The sequence below is a fragment of the Pseudophryne corroboree genome, chromosome 11 (assembly GCF_028390025.1).
Source record: "Pseudophryne corroboree isolate aPseCor3 chromosome 11, aPseCor3.hap2, whole genome shotgun sequence".
NCBI classification, from domain to species: domain Eukaryota; kingdom Metazoa; phylum Chordata; class Amphibia; order Anura; family Myobatrachidae; genus Pseudophryne; species Pseudophryne corroboree.
In genome coordinates this window covers 133,397,363-133,414,319 of record NC_086454.1, presented here as the reverse complement: position 1 = coordinate 133,414,319, position 16,957 = coordinate 133,397,363, and the positions used below count along the sequence as shown (strand labels likewise).

Here is a 16,957-nt window from a genome sequence, read left to right as displayed (position 1 = left end):
AAAATGGGACGCTGTCTGCCGTAATGTGTAAAAAAGGGGACGCTGTCTGCCGTAATGTGTAAAAAAGGGGACGCTGTCTGCCGTAATATGTAAAAAATGGGGACGCTGTCTGCCGTAATGTGTAAAAATGGGGATGCTGTCTGCCGTAATGTGTAAAAATGGGGACGCTGTCTGCCGTAATGTGTAAAAGGGGCTCTACCTGGGGTAGTGGTCCTACCGTGCGGTGTAATTTGGATAATGGAGACTACTGTGCACCGTTATATGAATTGGTATTATTTTGTGGCCACACCCCTTCCCCACGAAGCCACACCCCTATTTTTTGTGCGCGCCTATGGCGCGCACTGCCCCTGTTTAGCATGGAGTGGGGGGGGGGGGTGGCCTCCGATACAGTTTCTTGCACACAGCGCTAAAACGTCTAATTACGGCACTGTTGCTAGGTATCCATTTCCCTGGCCCTGAACAGGCTCCCCTCACCTGATCCTCTCCAGGGGTGAGGGGGTGGACTTGGTGGGATGAGGGGCCCAAAGCATTTTGTCGCACATGGGCCCACCGCTCACTAGTTCCGCCACTGGATGGTTCATCTTTCAGCAGGACAACGACCCTAAGCACACAGCCAAGATATCAAAGGAGTGGCTTCAGGACACCTCTGTGAATGTCATTGAGTGGCCCAGCCAGAGCCCAGACTTGAATCCAATTGAACATCTGTGCACCAACGCTTCCCATTCAACCTGATGGAGCTTGAGAGGTGCTGCAAAGAGGTATGGGCGAAACTGCCCATAGATAGGTGTGCCAAGCTTGTGGCATCATATTAAAAAAGACTTGAGGCTGTAATTTCTGCCAAAGGTGCATCAACAAAGTATTGAGCAAAGGCTGTGAATACTTATGTACATGTGATTTCTTAGTTTTTTATTTTTAATAAATTAGCAAAAATCTAAAAAAAAAACTTTTTTCACGTTGTCATTATGGGGTATGTGTACAATTTTGAGGGAAAAAATGAATTTATTCCAGTTTGGAATAAGGCTGTAACATAACAAAATGTGAAAAAGTGAAGCGATGTGAATACTTTCCAGATGCACTGTACTGAGCAGTTGCAAGTGATGATGGTGGAGGCGATGGTGTGCCCATGGACTGTTTTGCACCACCAGCGGTGCTACTGCAGTTAGGGACGCAGAAAGTGAGCATCTCAGGGCTTACACACTGAGGCAAATGCTAATGCAGAAGCATTTTCATATTAACGATCACACTGTTCCTGCAGTCGGTGCTAGCGCAAATGCAGCAGCATCCCCTCTGAGTCGGGCCCAATATTTGGATTCATATACCACTTTTCAACTGTATGTTAGCCTCCAATCCACACAGCTGATCTCGGACATGTCCAAACAATGAGTGGGTACAGTAATTCATGTCACAATTTTATATTTTATCTATTCATCCTAGACATCATGGGGTACTAGCCGGTGCACCTGGCTTCTACCTGCCTCAACCAGCTGTTCCACGCTTGTCTCGCTCTCCTTCTCTTGGTCCCACACAGAATCTGTGTCGGCTTCGTCCCCAGCTCCCTAGAGGATTGGCTGTGTACCAAATGTGCCGATTTGCACTGGTGATCAGGTCAAGTGAACGCTCACATCTTGGGGATGGGAGATTCAAATTTCTTCGATTTAAACTTCTGGCAGGAGTATTATATTCACTAACCAGGATTCCAGATCTTTGATATAGTTTCTTCTGTGTATGGCCCAGTTAATTCTTAGCTCTCCCTCCTGCATTAGCCCTTGGCATTGCCCAGCCCTGCTGGTTTGTGGCTTGAATATTCTTTTACATTATTCTATTGGCTTTGACGTATCTGCTTCTGTTACCTTACACGGCTTGTCTGTTACCTTACCCGGCTTGTTGACTTCCCTAATCTATCACACCAGGAACCACCATAGTCGGCAGTGCATACTGGGTGCAGCAAAGCCCAAACCTCTTTGCAGGGGTCCCTGGTGAAAACCACCAGTGAATTAGACTCTGCATCCCTGCTGTTTGTATAGCAAGTCCCAGTTGATATGGTGATTCCACTAATTTTGACTGAGAATAGTGACACTGGGACCATCACATCTACACAAACCACTCCACCCCAGAAACTTCCACACATTCACTGGGTATGACACAGAGGTGAATGTATACCTGATCGCAAATATTACGTGTTTTGTCTTACATGGAGCCTAGCGTATGGAAGCACCGGCAGTGCAGAGCCATACACATCTAAATTGCATCTCCAGTTGTAACTGCTTACTTGAGAACACCCCATGACTGCCTAGTTACACCTCCTCAAAGTCCACTGAGGGCAAGTCAGTGCAACCGCGGGCAGTGCAGAGTTGGATGTAAGTGTAAATGCCTCTGTTCCCAGCCGCATCTTTTGGTCCATGTTTACGCTGGTGTAAGTGATGATGATAACTAGTAGTAAATCAGTCATATGAATATGGAGCAGGTGGAAGAGGCACACAACTTTGCTTATGGACAAATACACACATTTATTTTCATGCACATTTACAAACTATTTATGTTCAAGTCAGCATCAGGTCCATTGTCACAATCCACTATTTTTGTTTTTCATAACACTCTTGGGAAAAAAAACCTGATAAAAAATAAATAAATCTCACCAGCCACTGTATTCTCCGCTTGCTAGAAAACCAGGTCCCACCCTGTACGTACACTGCAAAGACCCTTGCCAGGATCCTTCTGCTTCTGCACCACCCAGCTGACTAAGACAGAAGAAATGTGGCACATTAGCAAACAACAGTCAGTTATGCACTTATATCAGTTTGTGTACAACATATAGTAAGTCTACCCTTGTGGGCACTTATTTTCCAAAGAGGCCATAATAGCCTCAAAAGGGTCTCTTGTGTAAATGTATTACCTATTCTGTATTATTGCTGGTTAGATACATTCACCATCATGCCTGTCTGCTAGCACATGCTATGGAAATCTCTGCTCTACAGGTACTTAGGTCTTTACACTGTTCTGCTAATACTCCGGGACACTGATGTTAGACATATAGCTCTATACATGTGTGTAAAACACTCTACATAAACATAGGTTTACATACAGTATACATAATCATTGTGCATAATCATTATATAATTCTATTGTGTTAACACATTTTAATATATATTGAATAAAGCATAAGGACATTTACTGATTCCAGCAACTAAAACATAGTATAGTTTATTAGTTAATATTATACTCCTAGGGCATTTTCTGGGACAAATCTTTAAAAACAGTATTTTAATGAATTTCAATCCATCCCCCTAGCAGGGCTCTATATACGATCCTGCCACATGGGATACCGAATGTCAGTATACCAACATCGGCATCCCGGGCGCTAGAATGCTGGCAAGGGGGGGGCGAATGCCATGAAGCCCCTTGCGGGCTCGGTGGCAAGCTTAGCTCACCACAGGTTCTATTCTCCCTCTATGGGTGTTGTGGACACCCATAGAGGGGGAATCACCTACCTCGCCGGTATACCGGCGGCAGTATAGTACCCTGTTGGGATACCGACATCGGTACTGAAACAGACAGGATCCCGACGGGTAGTATTTTAACCGCATACCCCTTAGCACATATGTATTTGCATCTATTCATGTGGATAACATACCTACTAATCAGAAAGAGTTCAGAGTTATTTTGTCTGCTCTTCTCACTTAGGTGCATATTTCTGAAGCTCCACAAAGCCCTCACTCTGGTGAAAACAGTGGTTTTACTGGAAATACTGTCTATCCTATTTATCTAGTAAAGAGTCTATGACAGGTGAGGCAGTGCATTCACACTGTCCTGGACTCCATGACGTCACTGTGTTGGTGTCTGTTGGCTCAGCTCCAAACCGGTTTAGTCATAGGTGACTATATCAGTGGGTGTGAAGTCACTGATGAAGTCACCTATAACAAAGGTGACTCCCCCCCCTTTCCTGAACGCAACCCCACCCTGCTCTGCTAAGCTTACACTAACCTGCTCCAAGGGCTGGTGAATGTTGAGCTCCAATAATTTGAAATTGTGTTCCTGCTGTGACCCCCGGTGCAACAAAGTGAGATTTCAGAGCATCTGAGCTCACTTTACCACCCAGTGTTCCAGAGCACAGTGATCAGCTGGCCGGCTGTCCTCACCAGATCACCAATCACGAGTCCCTGCGTACAGGTAACTTATTTTTTTCTAACTTTTTTTTACCCTGTGAACAGCATTTGGTTTATAAGACCCTCATAGCTGATCACAGGCACTGATACATAGCTCAGCCTTCTCTGTGCTAGAGTAGGGAAAATGGGGGTAGCCCTAATAACGCCATCTGAAGGTTTATCAGGGTACTTTTCTACAATTAGATTTTAGTAAAGCTGAAGCAGAATGCATTCCACATTACAAGTATAAAGTTTGTACTTTGGGCCTAGAGGCTTGATTATACAGCGTGAGGCAAAAAAAACCCAACAACTCCCAGACAAAGCTGGCCATACGGCTAAAGATTTATCTGTCAGATCTGGCTGTAGGGAGGCCAATCCCGGGATCGGCGGGATCCCGGGATTTAGGCCCAAAAGCGGACGGGATTCAATCCTGGGATTGGAAGCTCCAATCCCAGGGATTGAGGGATCAGCATTGAGCATCCTCAGGATGCCAGACGCTGCCCGGCTCATTCCTACCAGCTTCCCAGTGCAGCATGATGTGCAGTAACAGGTCACACTGCGCCGTACGCAGTCACCCGGCGCTGACCGCAGAGAGAGAGAGATGGATGTTCCCCACTTGCCCGCCCCTGTTTTATGGTTAGTTATGTGCGTGGTGCGGGCAGGATGGCCGGGTGCGGGGCAGGGTGAGGGGGCGGACACATAGGGAAAGGCCAATGCCGGGTATCCCAGGAATCCCAGAATTGACCATTTTTTTATACCCGGGATACCCGATACCCGGGATTGAAAAAATGGCCCGGGATTGGCCTCCCTATCTGGCTGGTTGGAATGAACATCTGGTAATGGATGAGAGCAAATAACAATTACCATTTGCTTCTAAATGCAGAAAAACTGACAAAAAGGTCGTTCAGACAAATTGGTTAAATGAAATGGATTTAACCAATCTGTCTGACCATTTTTGCCTGTTTTCCAGTGTTTGGGAGCAAATGGTAATTGTCATTTGCTCTCATCCATTACCAGATTTTCATTCCAACCAGCCAGATGTGACAGATAAATCTTTAGGTGTATGGCCAGTTTTAAAGTAACAAAAAAAGGCATGGTAAATGCTATTCAAAATTTCAGTACATGATCTATAAGTGCATGGAATACAGTTTATTTTCAGTTGGTTTTGAATATAATATAATTTCTTATATAGCAGCCTTCAGTTCATTAACTGTTCTTGGTAGACCTCAGCTTTTAGATGGCCCCGTTGGCTGTGTAGAGGCCTTTCATGAAGATGAGGATTGTTATCCACCCAGTGACGAAAACTCTGCTTGTTAACGTAGCCAGATAAATGAGAGTGATCTTTGTCACACAATTGCATCGATAACATATGACCCGCCGAGTGATGTAAAATTTCAGTAATCGACTAACAACGTGTGACACGTATGAAGGCCACCATCCAGACTATATCATAGTCAAAAACCATTTGAAATTAAATTGTATTCATATACTATTAGAATTATGAACTAAAATTTTGAATAGCATTTACCATGGCTTTTTGTTAACCTTTAAAATCAGGGAATTTTTTTTTTTGCCTCGCCCTGTATTTATTTGTGACAACTCTATGGGGGAATTCAGCCCTGTTAATTTACCGGGAGTGAAAAAGGGTGGTAGCTTTGGGCTTTAACGCCGAGAGCTATTCAGTATGCGTTATCACAGCTGCAGTACTTGAAAATGGGCCATTTATCGGGGATTTCTTTTTGAGCCTGCTGAGGCTTAAAGAGAAAAGAAAAACCCCATTAACTCCAGCCTGCCTTTTGGGCTAATTGAGTAGCTTCACAGTTCTGTTTTTCCTTTATTCTGTTAATACAAATCATATATTTGAACTCTGCTTTGAATAGTAAGGTTTGTATCAAATCTCTTACCTGCCAAGTGATGTGTTAACGAGGTACTGTATGTGTTTTACATTGGCTTCCTCACTTCCTCTCTTCAGACATTCCCTCCATTATCTTGGGATGTGATTTCAACATCCCAATCCCCACAAAATCCTGTGCCGCTAAACTCCGTAATCTTACATCATTGCTTGGTCTCTCCCAAATGAGTGGGCACTCATTTGCTTTGGTCTTCACTCCCCATTCTATATTTCTGACTACTCCAACTCCCCATTCCCCCTCTATCGCCATCACCTGCTTGCCTTTAAATGATCCCTCTCTGCTTCTCCACCTCCGCCTCCTAATGCTACCATCGTTAAGCGTAACATTAATGTTATCAACACTGTTTCCTTGTCCTCCCTGTTTAATTCACTTCTCTCTCCTATTCATTTTCTGTCTTTTGACTCTGCTGCTCTGGCGAGCAATATTCACCCGTGCAGATCAAAACCTAAACCCTGGCATTCCAAACTCACCAAATATCTGCAAAAATGTTCACGTACCGCCGAGCGATAGAGGAGGAAATCACGCTCTAATGCAGACTTCCTCCATTTAAAATGTATACTCTCATCCTCCAATGCTGCCCTTTCTATCTCTAAACTAGGGGTGGGGAATGTCCGGCCCACACAGCCTCTTCATCTGGCCCGGTGGCCAGTGCTGCAGCTGCTGCTATGTGAGGTGAGGAGAGCGCACCGCCTCTCCTACCCCTCAATGTGCTCAGTGATGTCCGGTTCTCCGGTCCATGGCGGTGGCAGGGCGAATCTCATTGGTTTGTTAGCCAATCAGAGCTCGCGGACCGGCAGCCCCGGCTCCTGATTGGCTGCCGGACCGCAAGCTCTGATTGGCTAACGAACCGGCACCTCATTTAAGATACCCACCGCCAGAGACTGAACAGAGCATTGAGGGGCAGGAGAGGCGCTGCGCTCTCCTCCCCTCACATAGCAGAGGCAGCGGTGAGCAGCAGGGAGGGGGTCATTGTGGGGCAATGTGTATCAGGCACTGTGGGGCAATGTGTATCTGGCACTGTGGTGCAATGTGTATCTGGCACTGTGGTGCAATGTGTATCTGGCACTGTGGGGCAATGTGTATCTGGCACTGTGGGGCAATGTGTATCTGGCACTGTGGGGCAATGTGTATCTGGCACTGTGTTGGCATATTTGTATCTGGCACTGCACTGCTGGGGGCATATGTGTATCTGGCAGTGCACTACTGGGGGTATATGTGTATCTGGCACTGCACTATTGGGGGCATACAGATGGGTCCACGGTTATCTTGGCTAGTTTGCTGCACCTAGGCACAACATGGTTTATTAACATAAACCCTTTATCTATTGTTCTCAGCTGCAATACAATACAGAGAACAATACAGCAGGGGATTAAGTCATTACAGCAGGGGAATAAATCTGATTGCCCAGTCTCAGTTAATCCTATTAAAGGTCAAGATAAACATGGACCCATCTGTATGTGTATCACGCCCCATTTTAATTGGCATGCCCCATGTGGCATGTGGGCACAACCATTTTTTGGCGGGCGCACACAGTACCACTAAGGGGCATATCTACTGGGGCATAACTACTGGGGTCACAACTACTGGGGTATAACTACTGGGGGCAGGCTAATTTTGAAGTTGATAATTTTTGTACGGCCTCCAAAGGATTTTATAAATATCCAAATGGCCCTTGGTAGACAAAAGGTTCCCCACCCCTGCTCTAAGCAGTCGTATTTCAAGAACCTAATCTCCACCCAGTCTTCGAACCCCCGGCATCTCTTTGCCACTGTCAACTCCATCCTCTACCTACCTCCACCTCAATTACCCTCCTCACTCTCTAACCTTGACTACTTCAAATCCAAAATTGATTCCATACATCAGGAAAGCACATCCCACCAGACTCTCAACAACCCTACCCTTCTTTTCACTGACCACCCCTCCCCATCCTTCCTACCAACCCTGACTTCTTTCTTCCCTGTTTCTGGAGAGAAGGACATTCCCACCCTCCCGTATAACCTCACCTCCCACAATTTCATTATCTATTGACGGCACAATTATCTTCTCTGGCCCTCAAGTACACTGTCTTGGAGTTATCCTTGAGTCCTCCATCTCCTTTAAACCATACATTCAGTACCCATTGCAGTTCTGTCCTTTCCATCACAAAAATATTTCCTGGATGCTACTAAGACCCTCATTCACTCACTGGTCTTCAGGTTGGATTACTGTAACCTCCTATCTGGCCTCCCTGACAACCACCTCTATCCACTCAGTGGCGGATTTAGCGGGGGGCGATTAGGGCGAACGCCCCCCCCTACATATACCGGCACCGGGATGGAGGCCGGGTCCCGGCACGGTATTGGGAACGGGGTGGAGAGCGGTGCAGCGCAGCGGGGTACGAGGAGAGAGAGGAGCGTCATGACGCGCGTACAGCGACCTCTGTTCTGACCACGCCCCCTCCTTCCTGTACGCGCGTCAAGACGCTCTCTCTCTGTCTTCGTCGACCGCCGCGCTGCACCGCTCTGCACCCCGTTCCCAATACCGCGGCGGGACCCGGCCTCCATCTATGAGGTGGGAGTGTGTGTGAGTGTGAGTGTGTGAGTGTGTGTGTCCCATTTCTCCCCCCCCCCCCACCCCCCCACCCCTCTTCTCCCTGCATTATTTGGCTGAGTTTTGCCTCATTCTGTGTGCTATGTAATTTTTGCCTCATACAGCGTGCTATAATGTGATTTTTCCCTCATTCTGCATGCTATAATGTGATTTTTCCCTCATTCTGCGTGCTATAATGTGATTTTTCCCTCATTCTGCGTGCTATAATGTGATTTTTCCCTCATTCTGCATGCTAAAATGTGATTTTTCCCTCATTCTGCGTGCTATCATGTGAATTTTGCCTCATTCTGCATGCTATCATGTGAATTTTGCCTCATTCTGCGTGCTATCATGTGAATTTTGCCTCATTCTGCGTGCTATCATGTGAATTTTGCCTCATTCTGCGTGCTATCATGTCATGTTTGCCTCATTCTGCGTGCTATCATGTCATGTTTGCCTCATTCTGCGTGCTATCATGTCATTTTTGCCTCATACAGTGTGCTATAATGTCAATTTCGGCTCATTCTGCGTGCTATAATGTGATTTTTCCCTCATTCTGCGTGCAAAAATGTGATTTTTCCCTCATTCTGCGTGCTATCATGTGAATTTTGCCTCATTCTGCGTGCTATAATGTGATTTTTCCCTCATTCTGCGTGCTATAATGTGATTTTTCCCTCATTCTGCGTGCTAAAATGTGATTTTTCCCTCATTCTGCGTGCTATCATGTGATTTTTCCCTCATTCTGCGTGCTATAATGTGATTTTTCCCTCATTCTGCGTGCTATCATGTGAATTTTGCCTCATTCTGCGTGCTATCATGTGAATTTTGCCTCATTCTGCGTGCTATCATGTGAATTTTGCCTCATTCTGCGTGCTATCATGTCATTTTTGCCTCATACAGTGTGCTATCATGTGAATTTCGGCTCATTCAGTGTGCTACAATGTGAATTTCGGCTCATTCAGTGTGCTATCATGTGAATTTCGGCTCATTCAGTGTGCTACAATGTGAATTTCGGCTCATTCAGTGTGCTATAATGTGAATTTCGAGTCATTCAGTGTGCTACAATGTGAATTTCGGATCATACTGTGTGCTATAATGTGAATTTTAGCTCATTCTGTGTGCTATAATGTGAATTTTGGCTCATTCAGTGTGCTACAATGTGAATTTCGGCTCATTCAGTGTGCTATGATGTGAATTTCAGCTCATACAGTGTGCTATAATGTGAATGTCGGCTCATTCAGTGTGCTATAATGTGAATTTCGGCTCATTCTGTGTGCTGTAGAAACAGAATTTGTCGGCAGATAAGAACCACTTGGCCCATCTAGTCTGCCCCTTTTTTTTTTTTTTATGTTACATCTTTTTATCTCTAACCTTATCTGATCCTTATTTCTTTGTAAGAATATCCTTATGTCTATCCCATGCATGTTTAAATTGCCCTACTGTCTTATCCTCTACCACCCCTGATGGAAGGAATGGCGATTCGCCAGTCTGTATCACCAGTGTGCAGGATTCTCTCCACTAACTGACAAAATTTTATTAGTAATGGCAACAATAGGAAATTTTAGAAGCTAAAGGGAAGGGCATTACTAAGTGGGAGGGGCTATGATTAGGGGGAGGAGTCATCATTCTTAAACCGCCCCCCCTAAAAGTTAAGTCTAGATCCGCCACTGTATCCACTCCAATCTATCCTCAATGCTGCTGCTCGTCTCATCTTCCTTTTTAAACGTACGTACTATGGGTCTTATTCAGACCTGATCGCTCGGTAGGGGTTTTTTGCACTGCTGCGAACAGATAGTCGCCGCCCATAGGGGAGTGTATTTTTACTTTGCAAGTGTGCGATCGAATGTGCAGCTGAGCGGTACAAAAAATATTTGTGCAGTTTCTGAGTTGCCCAGAACTTACTCAGCCCTTGTGATCACTTCAGCCTGTCCGGTCCCAGAATTGACGTCAGACACATGCCCTGCAAACGCTTTGACACGCCTGCGTTTTTCCAACCACTCCCTGAAAACGGTCAATTGCCACCCACAAATGCCTTCTTCCTGTCAATCTCTTTGCGATTGCCCGTACAAATGGATTCTTCGTAAAACCCATCGCACATCAACGATCCGCTTTGTACCCGTGCAATGCACCTGCGCAGTTCTGACCTGATCGCAGCGCAACGAAAAAACCTAGCGTGCGATCAGGTCTGAATGAGCCCCCATGTCCGTCTTCCCTCTCTTACAAGCCCTACACTGGCTCCCCTTCCCCTTCAGAATCCAATTAAAGCTTCACACGCTCATTTATAAAGCCCTCACCCACTCCTCTCCCATTTACAACTCTGACCTTATCTCCCTTTACACTCCCGCCTGTCCTCTTCGCTCCACAAATCCACGCTGCATCTCCTTTCTGCCCTTCGCCTTTATAATGTAAGCTCTCATGAGCTGGGCCCTCTCTCCTCATATGCTTTTCCATCTATTACTTAGACTATCTTCTATTCTATACTTCTTACTTCGGCAACTAGCCCTTGGCTTAGGCCACCCCGATGCTTATGTCAGTGTCATGTCTGCTGATATAGCAATGTTTATATACCTTGTGATTGTACCACATTGTCTTCAGAATCAGAATCAGCTTTATTGGCCAGGTATACTTGCGTATACTAGGAATTTGTCTTCGGTTTGCTATACAACAGATAAGCAGGTGGTGGGGGCAAGTATAGTCATACAAATAGGAATACCATAGGGACACAAGTGAGTTACATGTTCGTCTAGTCAGTCAATGTTCAGGAGTTCAGCAGGTGGACCGCTTTGGGAAAGAAACTTTTGAGGCTTCTGGTGGACCTGGCGGGGACGGCCCTGTAATACCTGCCTGAAGGAAGCAAGTTAAGTCTAAGTCGCTGTTTTTCTTGTTTTGCTCATTTGTTTATGTACTTAGCTAGGCACAGCAGAACCCTTGTGGTGCCATATAAATAAAGGATAATAATAATAATAATAATAATAATACTACATTGTCTCTTACCAAATTAATTTCTGAGCATCCCCATATCCTATTGGTTGAGTTGGGATTGGTGGAAGTCCTTTAATTTCAGTCACATTTCTCCTATATGTGAAATCTATAAATGTATATTATAAAGTTAACACGTATATTGATGAAGAAGAAATAGAGATTGTAATATGACAACTTGCAAGACTGTTTGAGAAATGAAAGCACCTGCTAGGAGTCAGTCAGTGGGTCATGACCGTAGTAGGGACCATGGCATTAGTTCCGCCTTTACTCTGAAAACTCCGGTGATCACACCGGAAAATGATTGGTGCACCGTGATCTGCTGCAGTTGATGTACATAAATAGAACCAGTAGAAGAAGCACCCCTTTACCCTGAGACATATATATATATATATATATATATATATACACAGTATATACACTGCTCAAAAAAATAAAGGGAACACTAAAATAACACATCCTAGATCTGAATGAATGAAATATTTTTATTAAATACTTTGTTCTTTACATAGTTGAATGTGCAAAATCACACAAAAATTATCAATGGAAATCAAATTTATTAACCCATGGAGGTCTGGATTTGGAGTCACCCTCAAAATTAAAGTGGAAAAACACACTACAGGCTGATCCAACTTTGATGTAATGTCCTTAAAACAAGTCAAAATGAGGCTCAGTAGTGTGTGTGGCCTCCACGTGCCTGAATGACCTCCCTACAATGCCTGGGCATGCTCCTGATGAGGTGGAGGATGGTCTCCTGAGGGATCTACTCCCAGACCTGGACTAAAGCATCCGCCAACTCCTGGACAGTCTGTGGGCAACGTAGCGTTGGTGGATGGAGCGAGACATGATGTCCCAGATGTGCTCAAATGGATTCAGGTCTGGGGAACGGGCGGGCCAGTCCATAGCATCAATGCCTTCGTCTTGCAGGAACTGCTGACACACTCCAGCCACATGAGGTTTAGCATTGTCTTGCATTAGGAGGAACCCAGGGCCAACCGCACCAGCATATGGTCTCACAAGGGGTCTGAGGATCTCATCTCTGTACCTAATGGCAGTCAGGCTACCTCTGGCGAGCACATGGAGGGCTGTGCGGCCCCCCAAAGAAATGCCACCCCACACCATTACTGACCCACTGCCAAACCAGTCATGCTGGAGGATGTTGCAGGCAGCAGAACGTTCTCCTTGGTGTCTCCAGACTCTGTCACGTCTGTCACATGTGCTCAGTGAGAACCTGCTTTTATCTGTGAAGAGCACAGGGCGCCAGTGACGAATTTGCCAATCTTGGTGTTCTCTGGCAAATGCCAAACGTCCTGCACGGTATTAGGCTGTAAGCACAACCCCCACCTGTGGATGTCGGGCCCTCATACCACCCTCATGGAGTCTGTTTCTGATCGTTTGAGTAGACACATGTCCATTTGTGGCTTGCTGGAGGTCATTTTGCAGGGCTCTGGCAGTGCTCCTCCTGTTCCTCCTTGCACAAAGGCGGAGGTAGCGGTCCTACTGCTGGGTTGTTGCCCTCCTACGGCCTCCTCCACGTCTCCTGATGTACTGGCCTGACTCCTGGTAGCACCTCCATGCTCTGGACACTATGCTGACAGACACAGCAAACCTTCTTGCCACAGCTCGCATTGATGTGCCATCCTGGATGAGCTGCACTACCTGAGCCACTTGTGTGGGTTGTAGGGAGGTCATACAGGCACGTGGAGGCCACACACACTACTGAGCTTCATTTTGACTTGTTTTAAGGACATTACATCAAAGTTGGATCAGCCTGTAGTGTGTTTTTCCACTTTAATTTTGAGGGTGACTCCAAATCCAGACCTCCATGGGTTAATAAATTTGATTTCCATTGATAATTTTTGTGTGATTTTTGTTGTCAGCACATTTAACTATGTAAAGAACAAAGTATTTAATAAGAATATTTCATTCATTCAGATCTAGGATGTGTTATTTTAGTGTTCCCTTTATTTTTTTGAGCAGTGTATATATATATATATATATATATATATATATATATATATATACACACACACAGTATATATATATATATATATATATATATATATATATATATGTATATATATATATATATATATATATTTTTTTTTTATAAAAAATTTTTTCTCGTAGTCCATAGTGGATACTGGGAACTGTACTTTAGTACCTTGGGGTATAGAAACCAACAGTGTGTGCTGGCTCCTCCCCTCTATGCCCCTCCTGCAGACTCAGTCTAGGAAAACTGTGCCAGAGGAGATGGACATATCTTGAGAGAAGGATATACACATAAACAGTGGTGCGGTAACGAACCAACACACGACAATAGAAGGATAGCAATGCTAACCAAAACAGAAGGTAGCAATGCTAACCAACAACAAGATTAGCAAGGCTAATCAAACATGGAACAGGGACAGCAACAGCAGACCCAACCAAGACCACTTACAACATAATAAGCAGGAAAACAAAGCACTGAGATGGGCGCCCAGTATCCACTATGGACTACAAGAAAAGGAATTACCGGTAGGTATCAAATTCCTATTTTCTCTAACGTCCTAGTGGATACTGGGAACTGTCCTTTAGTACCATGGGGAAGTCCCAAAGCTCCCAAAATGGGTGGGAGAGTGCTGAGATCCCTTCAAAACCGCCTGACTAAACTGAAGGTCATCCCTGGCCAAGATGTCGAACCAGTAGAACTCCACAAACATGTTCGAACCAGACCAAGTAGCTGCACGGCACAACGGTAAGGCCGAGACATCCTGGGCAGCCACCCAGGAAGAACCCACTGACCTAATGGCCTCGCATCCACCACCCACGGATAGGGGGGACAGCCTCGGGCTTCACCTCTGGCCCTTGGGTGGCTGGAGGGGGGGAACCCCTTGATTTAAGAGGTCCCCACTCCAGGGTCCCCCGGCCAGGGGTGACTAGTTGGGGATGGGGGGGGTAATGCCACGGCCCCAGGGACCAGTATAAAAGTGTCCCCCTGCTGTGGCATTATCACTCTACCTAGTGGAGCCCGGTGCTGGTTTAAAAAATATGGGGGACCCCTAAGTCTTTTGTCCCCCGTATTTTTTGAACCAGGACCGGACGCAGAGCCCGGTGCTGGTTGTTTAAATATGGGGGGTCCCCAGTCATTTTTTCCCCTGTATTTTTTCAACCAGGACCGGCTCAAAGAGCCCGAGGCTGGTTATGCTTAGGAGGGGGACCCCACGCAATTTTTGTTTTGGATTTTTAACACTTTCCTCACTTCATATAATGTACACAATGAAGCCCTGCACGGATCTCACTGAGCCGGTCGGGATTCATTGTGTTAAGTCCGTCAGTGTTTTACTAATCACTCCCGTAAAACACTGCCCGACAATACGAATCACATCGACATCGGAAAATACAAAAGAAGACAACTCGGCAGCTTAGTAAATTACATGCACTTTATTCAAAAAGTTGAAAAAAAAAACACGACCGATACAATTCGAGATTAAACTCCCACCAAATCGTCACAAATGCGAATCTTAGTAAATATACCCCTTGGAATGAGAGGGCTTGGAGGAAACAGGTACACGAACAGGTAAGTCCACTGCACCGTCAGAGCGTCCACAGCAGCCGCCTGCGGATCCCTTGATCTGGAACAGAAACGCCGGAGCTTCTTGTTGAGACGAGAAGCCATCAGGTCTATCTGCGGACAGTCCCATTGGTGAACCAGCTGTTGAAACACATTTCCCCCGGGTGGAGGTCGTGCCTGCTGAGGAAGTTTGCTTCCCAGTTTCCACTCCTGTAATGAATATGGCTGAGATGGCCCTTGCGTTGGCCTCCGCCCATAGGAGCACCTTTGACACCTCTCACATAGTGGCCCTGCTTCTTTTTCCTCCCTGTCGGTTTATGTATGCCACCGCTGTGGCGTTTTCCGTCAGTACCTGGACGGCTTGATGCCTGAGAAGAGAGGAGGCCTGCAGAAGGGCATAGTAAATTGCCCTGAGTTCCAGTACATTTATCGGAAGTGCAGATTCCTGAGTTGACCACTTACCCCGAAATTCGGACCCTTGGGTCACTGCCCCCCAACCTCGAAGGCTGGCATCCGTTATCATCAGTATCCATGACTGGGGTCAGAAACTCTAGTCCTCCACAAGGTGAGGGACTTGTAGCCACCACAACAGGGAATGATGGGAGCGGTGTTGCGCTCAATCCGGATGATTGGTCTGTTTACTCAATTAGTAGGTTAATAAGTATGAACCCTTATTCTCAGCAAATATGGATGAGGATGTGCTGATTGAATCAATAAATGAATAATGATTGGATTAATGAATGGTTAATCGAATATGAACCCTTAATGTCAGAAAAAATGGGTGCGGATGTGGTGAAATAATAGATGTATAAAATAAATAAATGAGAAACAAATGATTAGATGAATGAATGAATATATAAATGAATAAATAAATAAATAAATAAATAATCAAAATATGTAACAATTGGGTGCTTAGTGGTCCTATGTTCCAAAGTTGCAATGTAATTGAAACCAAGTGATACTCATATAGAATTTGGTATTATTATAGCACTTTATTGTAATAAAACTAAATAATGTGGGGATGAGTGCTGGATCGCACTGATGTGAAATGTCACTCTTGGTCAGGATTTAGTTCAAATTGCGGCGTCCCGCATGTATAAATTATAGTCTCTGTTAGAGTGCACTCAAATCTTCACAGTCTCTCATATAGCGCTTTTTCTGTATATGTCACACTATAAGTCTTCACAGTGTGGGCATATGGCGAAAACACATGGGGGGTATGATAGGGAGGCTCCGGACTGGTCTTACAGGCCGGCCTCAGCTTCTCGTGGTGCGCCTTGGAACAGACACCCCCCGAGAGCCGAGGCGCCGCACCGGTAATCTCGTCTGGGGCGAGGGAGAAACTCAGACAGCGCTCTCCGGAGCCGCCTACTGAGTGACTCTCGCCGCACACGGAGACTCACTTCCTACCTTATCCTGTGTTCACCAGGTCCCGTCACCGGCTTCTCAGTCTTCTGTTGCTCGGCAACCTGGTCCGCTTCCGGGTTTCTCCCGATCACGTGAGCTCGTCCACACAAATAGATCCCAGTGCGCAGGTAATCACATCTTCTACCACAACAGGGAAATCCGTGCTCTTGGCGACAGATACACAAGCTGGTTCATGTGTAGGTGAGACCCTGACAACTTGTTCAGTAAATCCAGTTGGAAAGAGCGGGCACGGAACCTGCCATACTGGATTGCCTCGTATGATGCCACCATCCTGCCCAGTAGACGAATGCAAAGGTGGACCGAGATCCTGCGAGGTTTGAGGACCGAGCGAACCGTAGCTTGGATTACCAAGGCCTTGTCCATGGGAAGGTATA

At 45.7% G+C, this 16,957-nt stretch overlaps 1 protein-coding gene across 1 annotated transcript in view; it reads right to left on the bottom strand.

Annotated features, from left to right (window-relative positions):
• Window positions 1-16,957, bottom strand: part of NAALADL1 (N-acetylated alpha-linked acidic dipeptidase like 1) — a 139,487-nt gene that overhangs the window by 65,444 nt on the left and 57,086 nt on the right. Inside the window, exons 6-7 of the mRNA XM_063946132.1 lie at window positions 11,618-11,711; window positions 2,637-2,738 (exon numbers count right to left, since the gene is read on the bottom strand). Of these exons, the coding sequence (XP_063802202.1) occupies window positions 2,637-2,738; window positions 11,618-11,711 (196 nt within the window). The remainder of the gene's footprint in view (window positions 1-2,636; window positions 2,739-11,617; window positions 11,712-16,957) is intronic.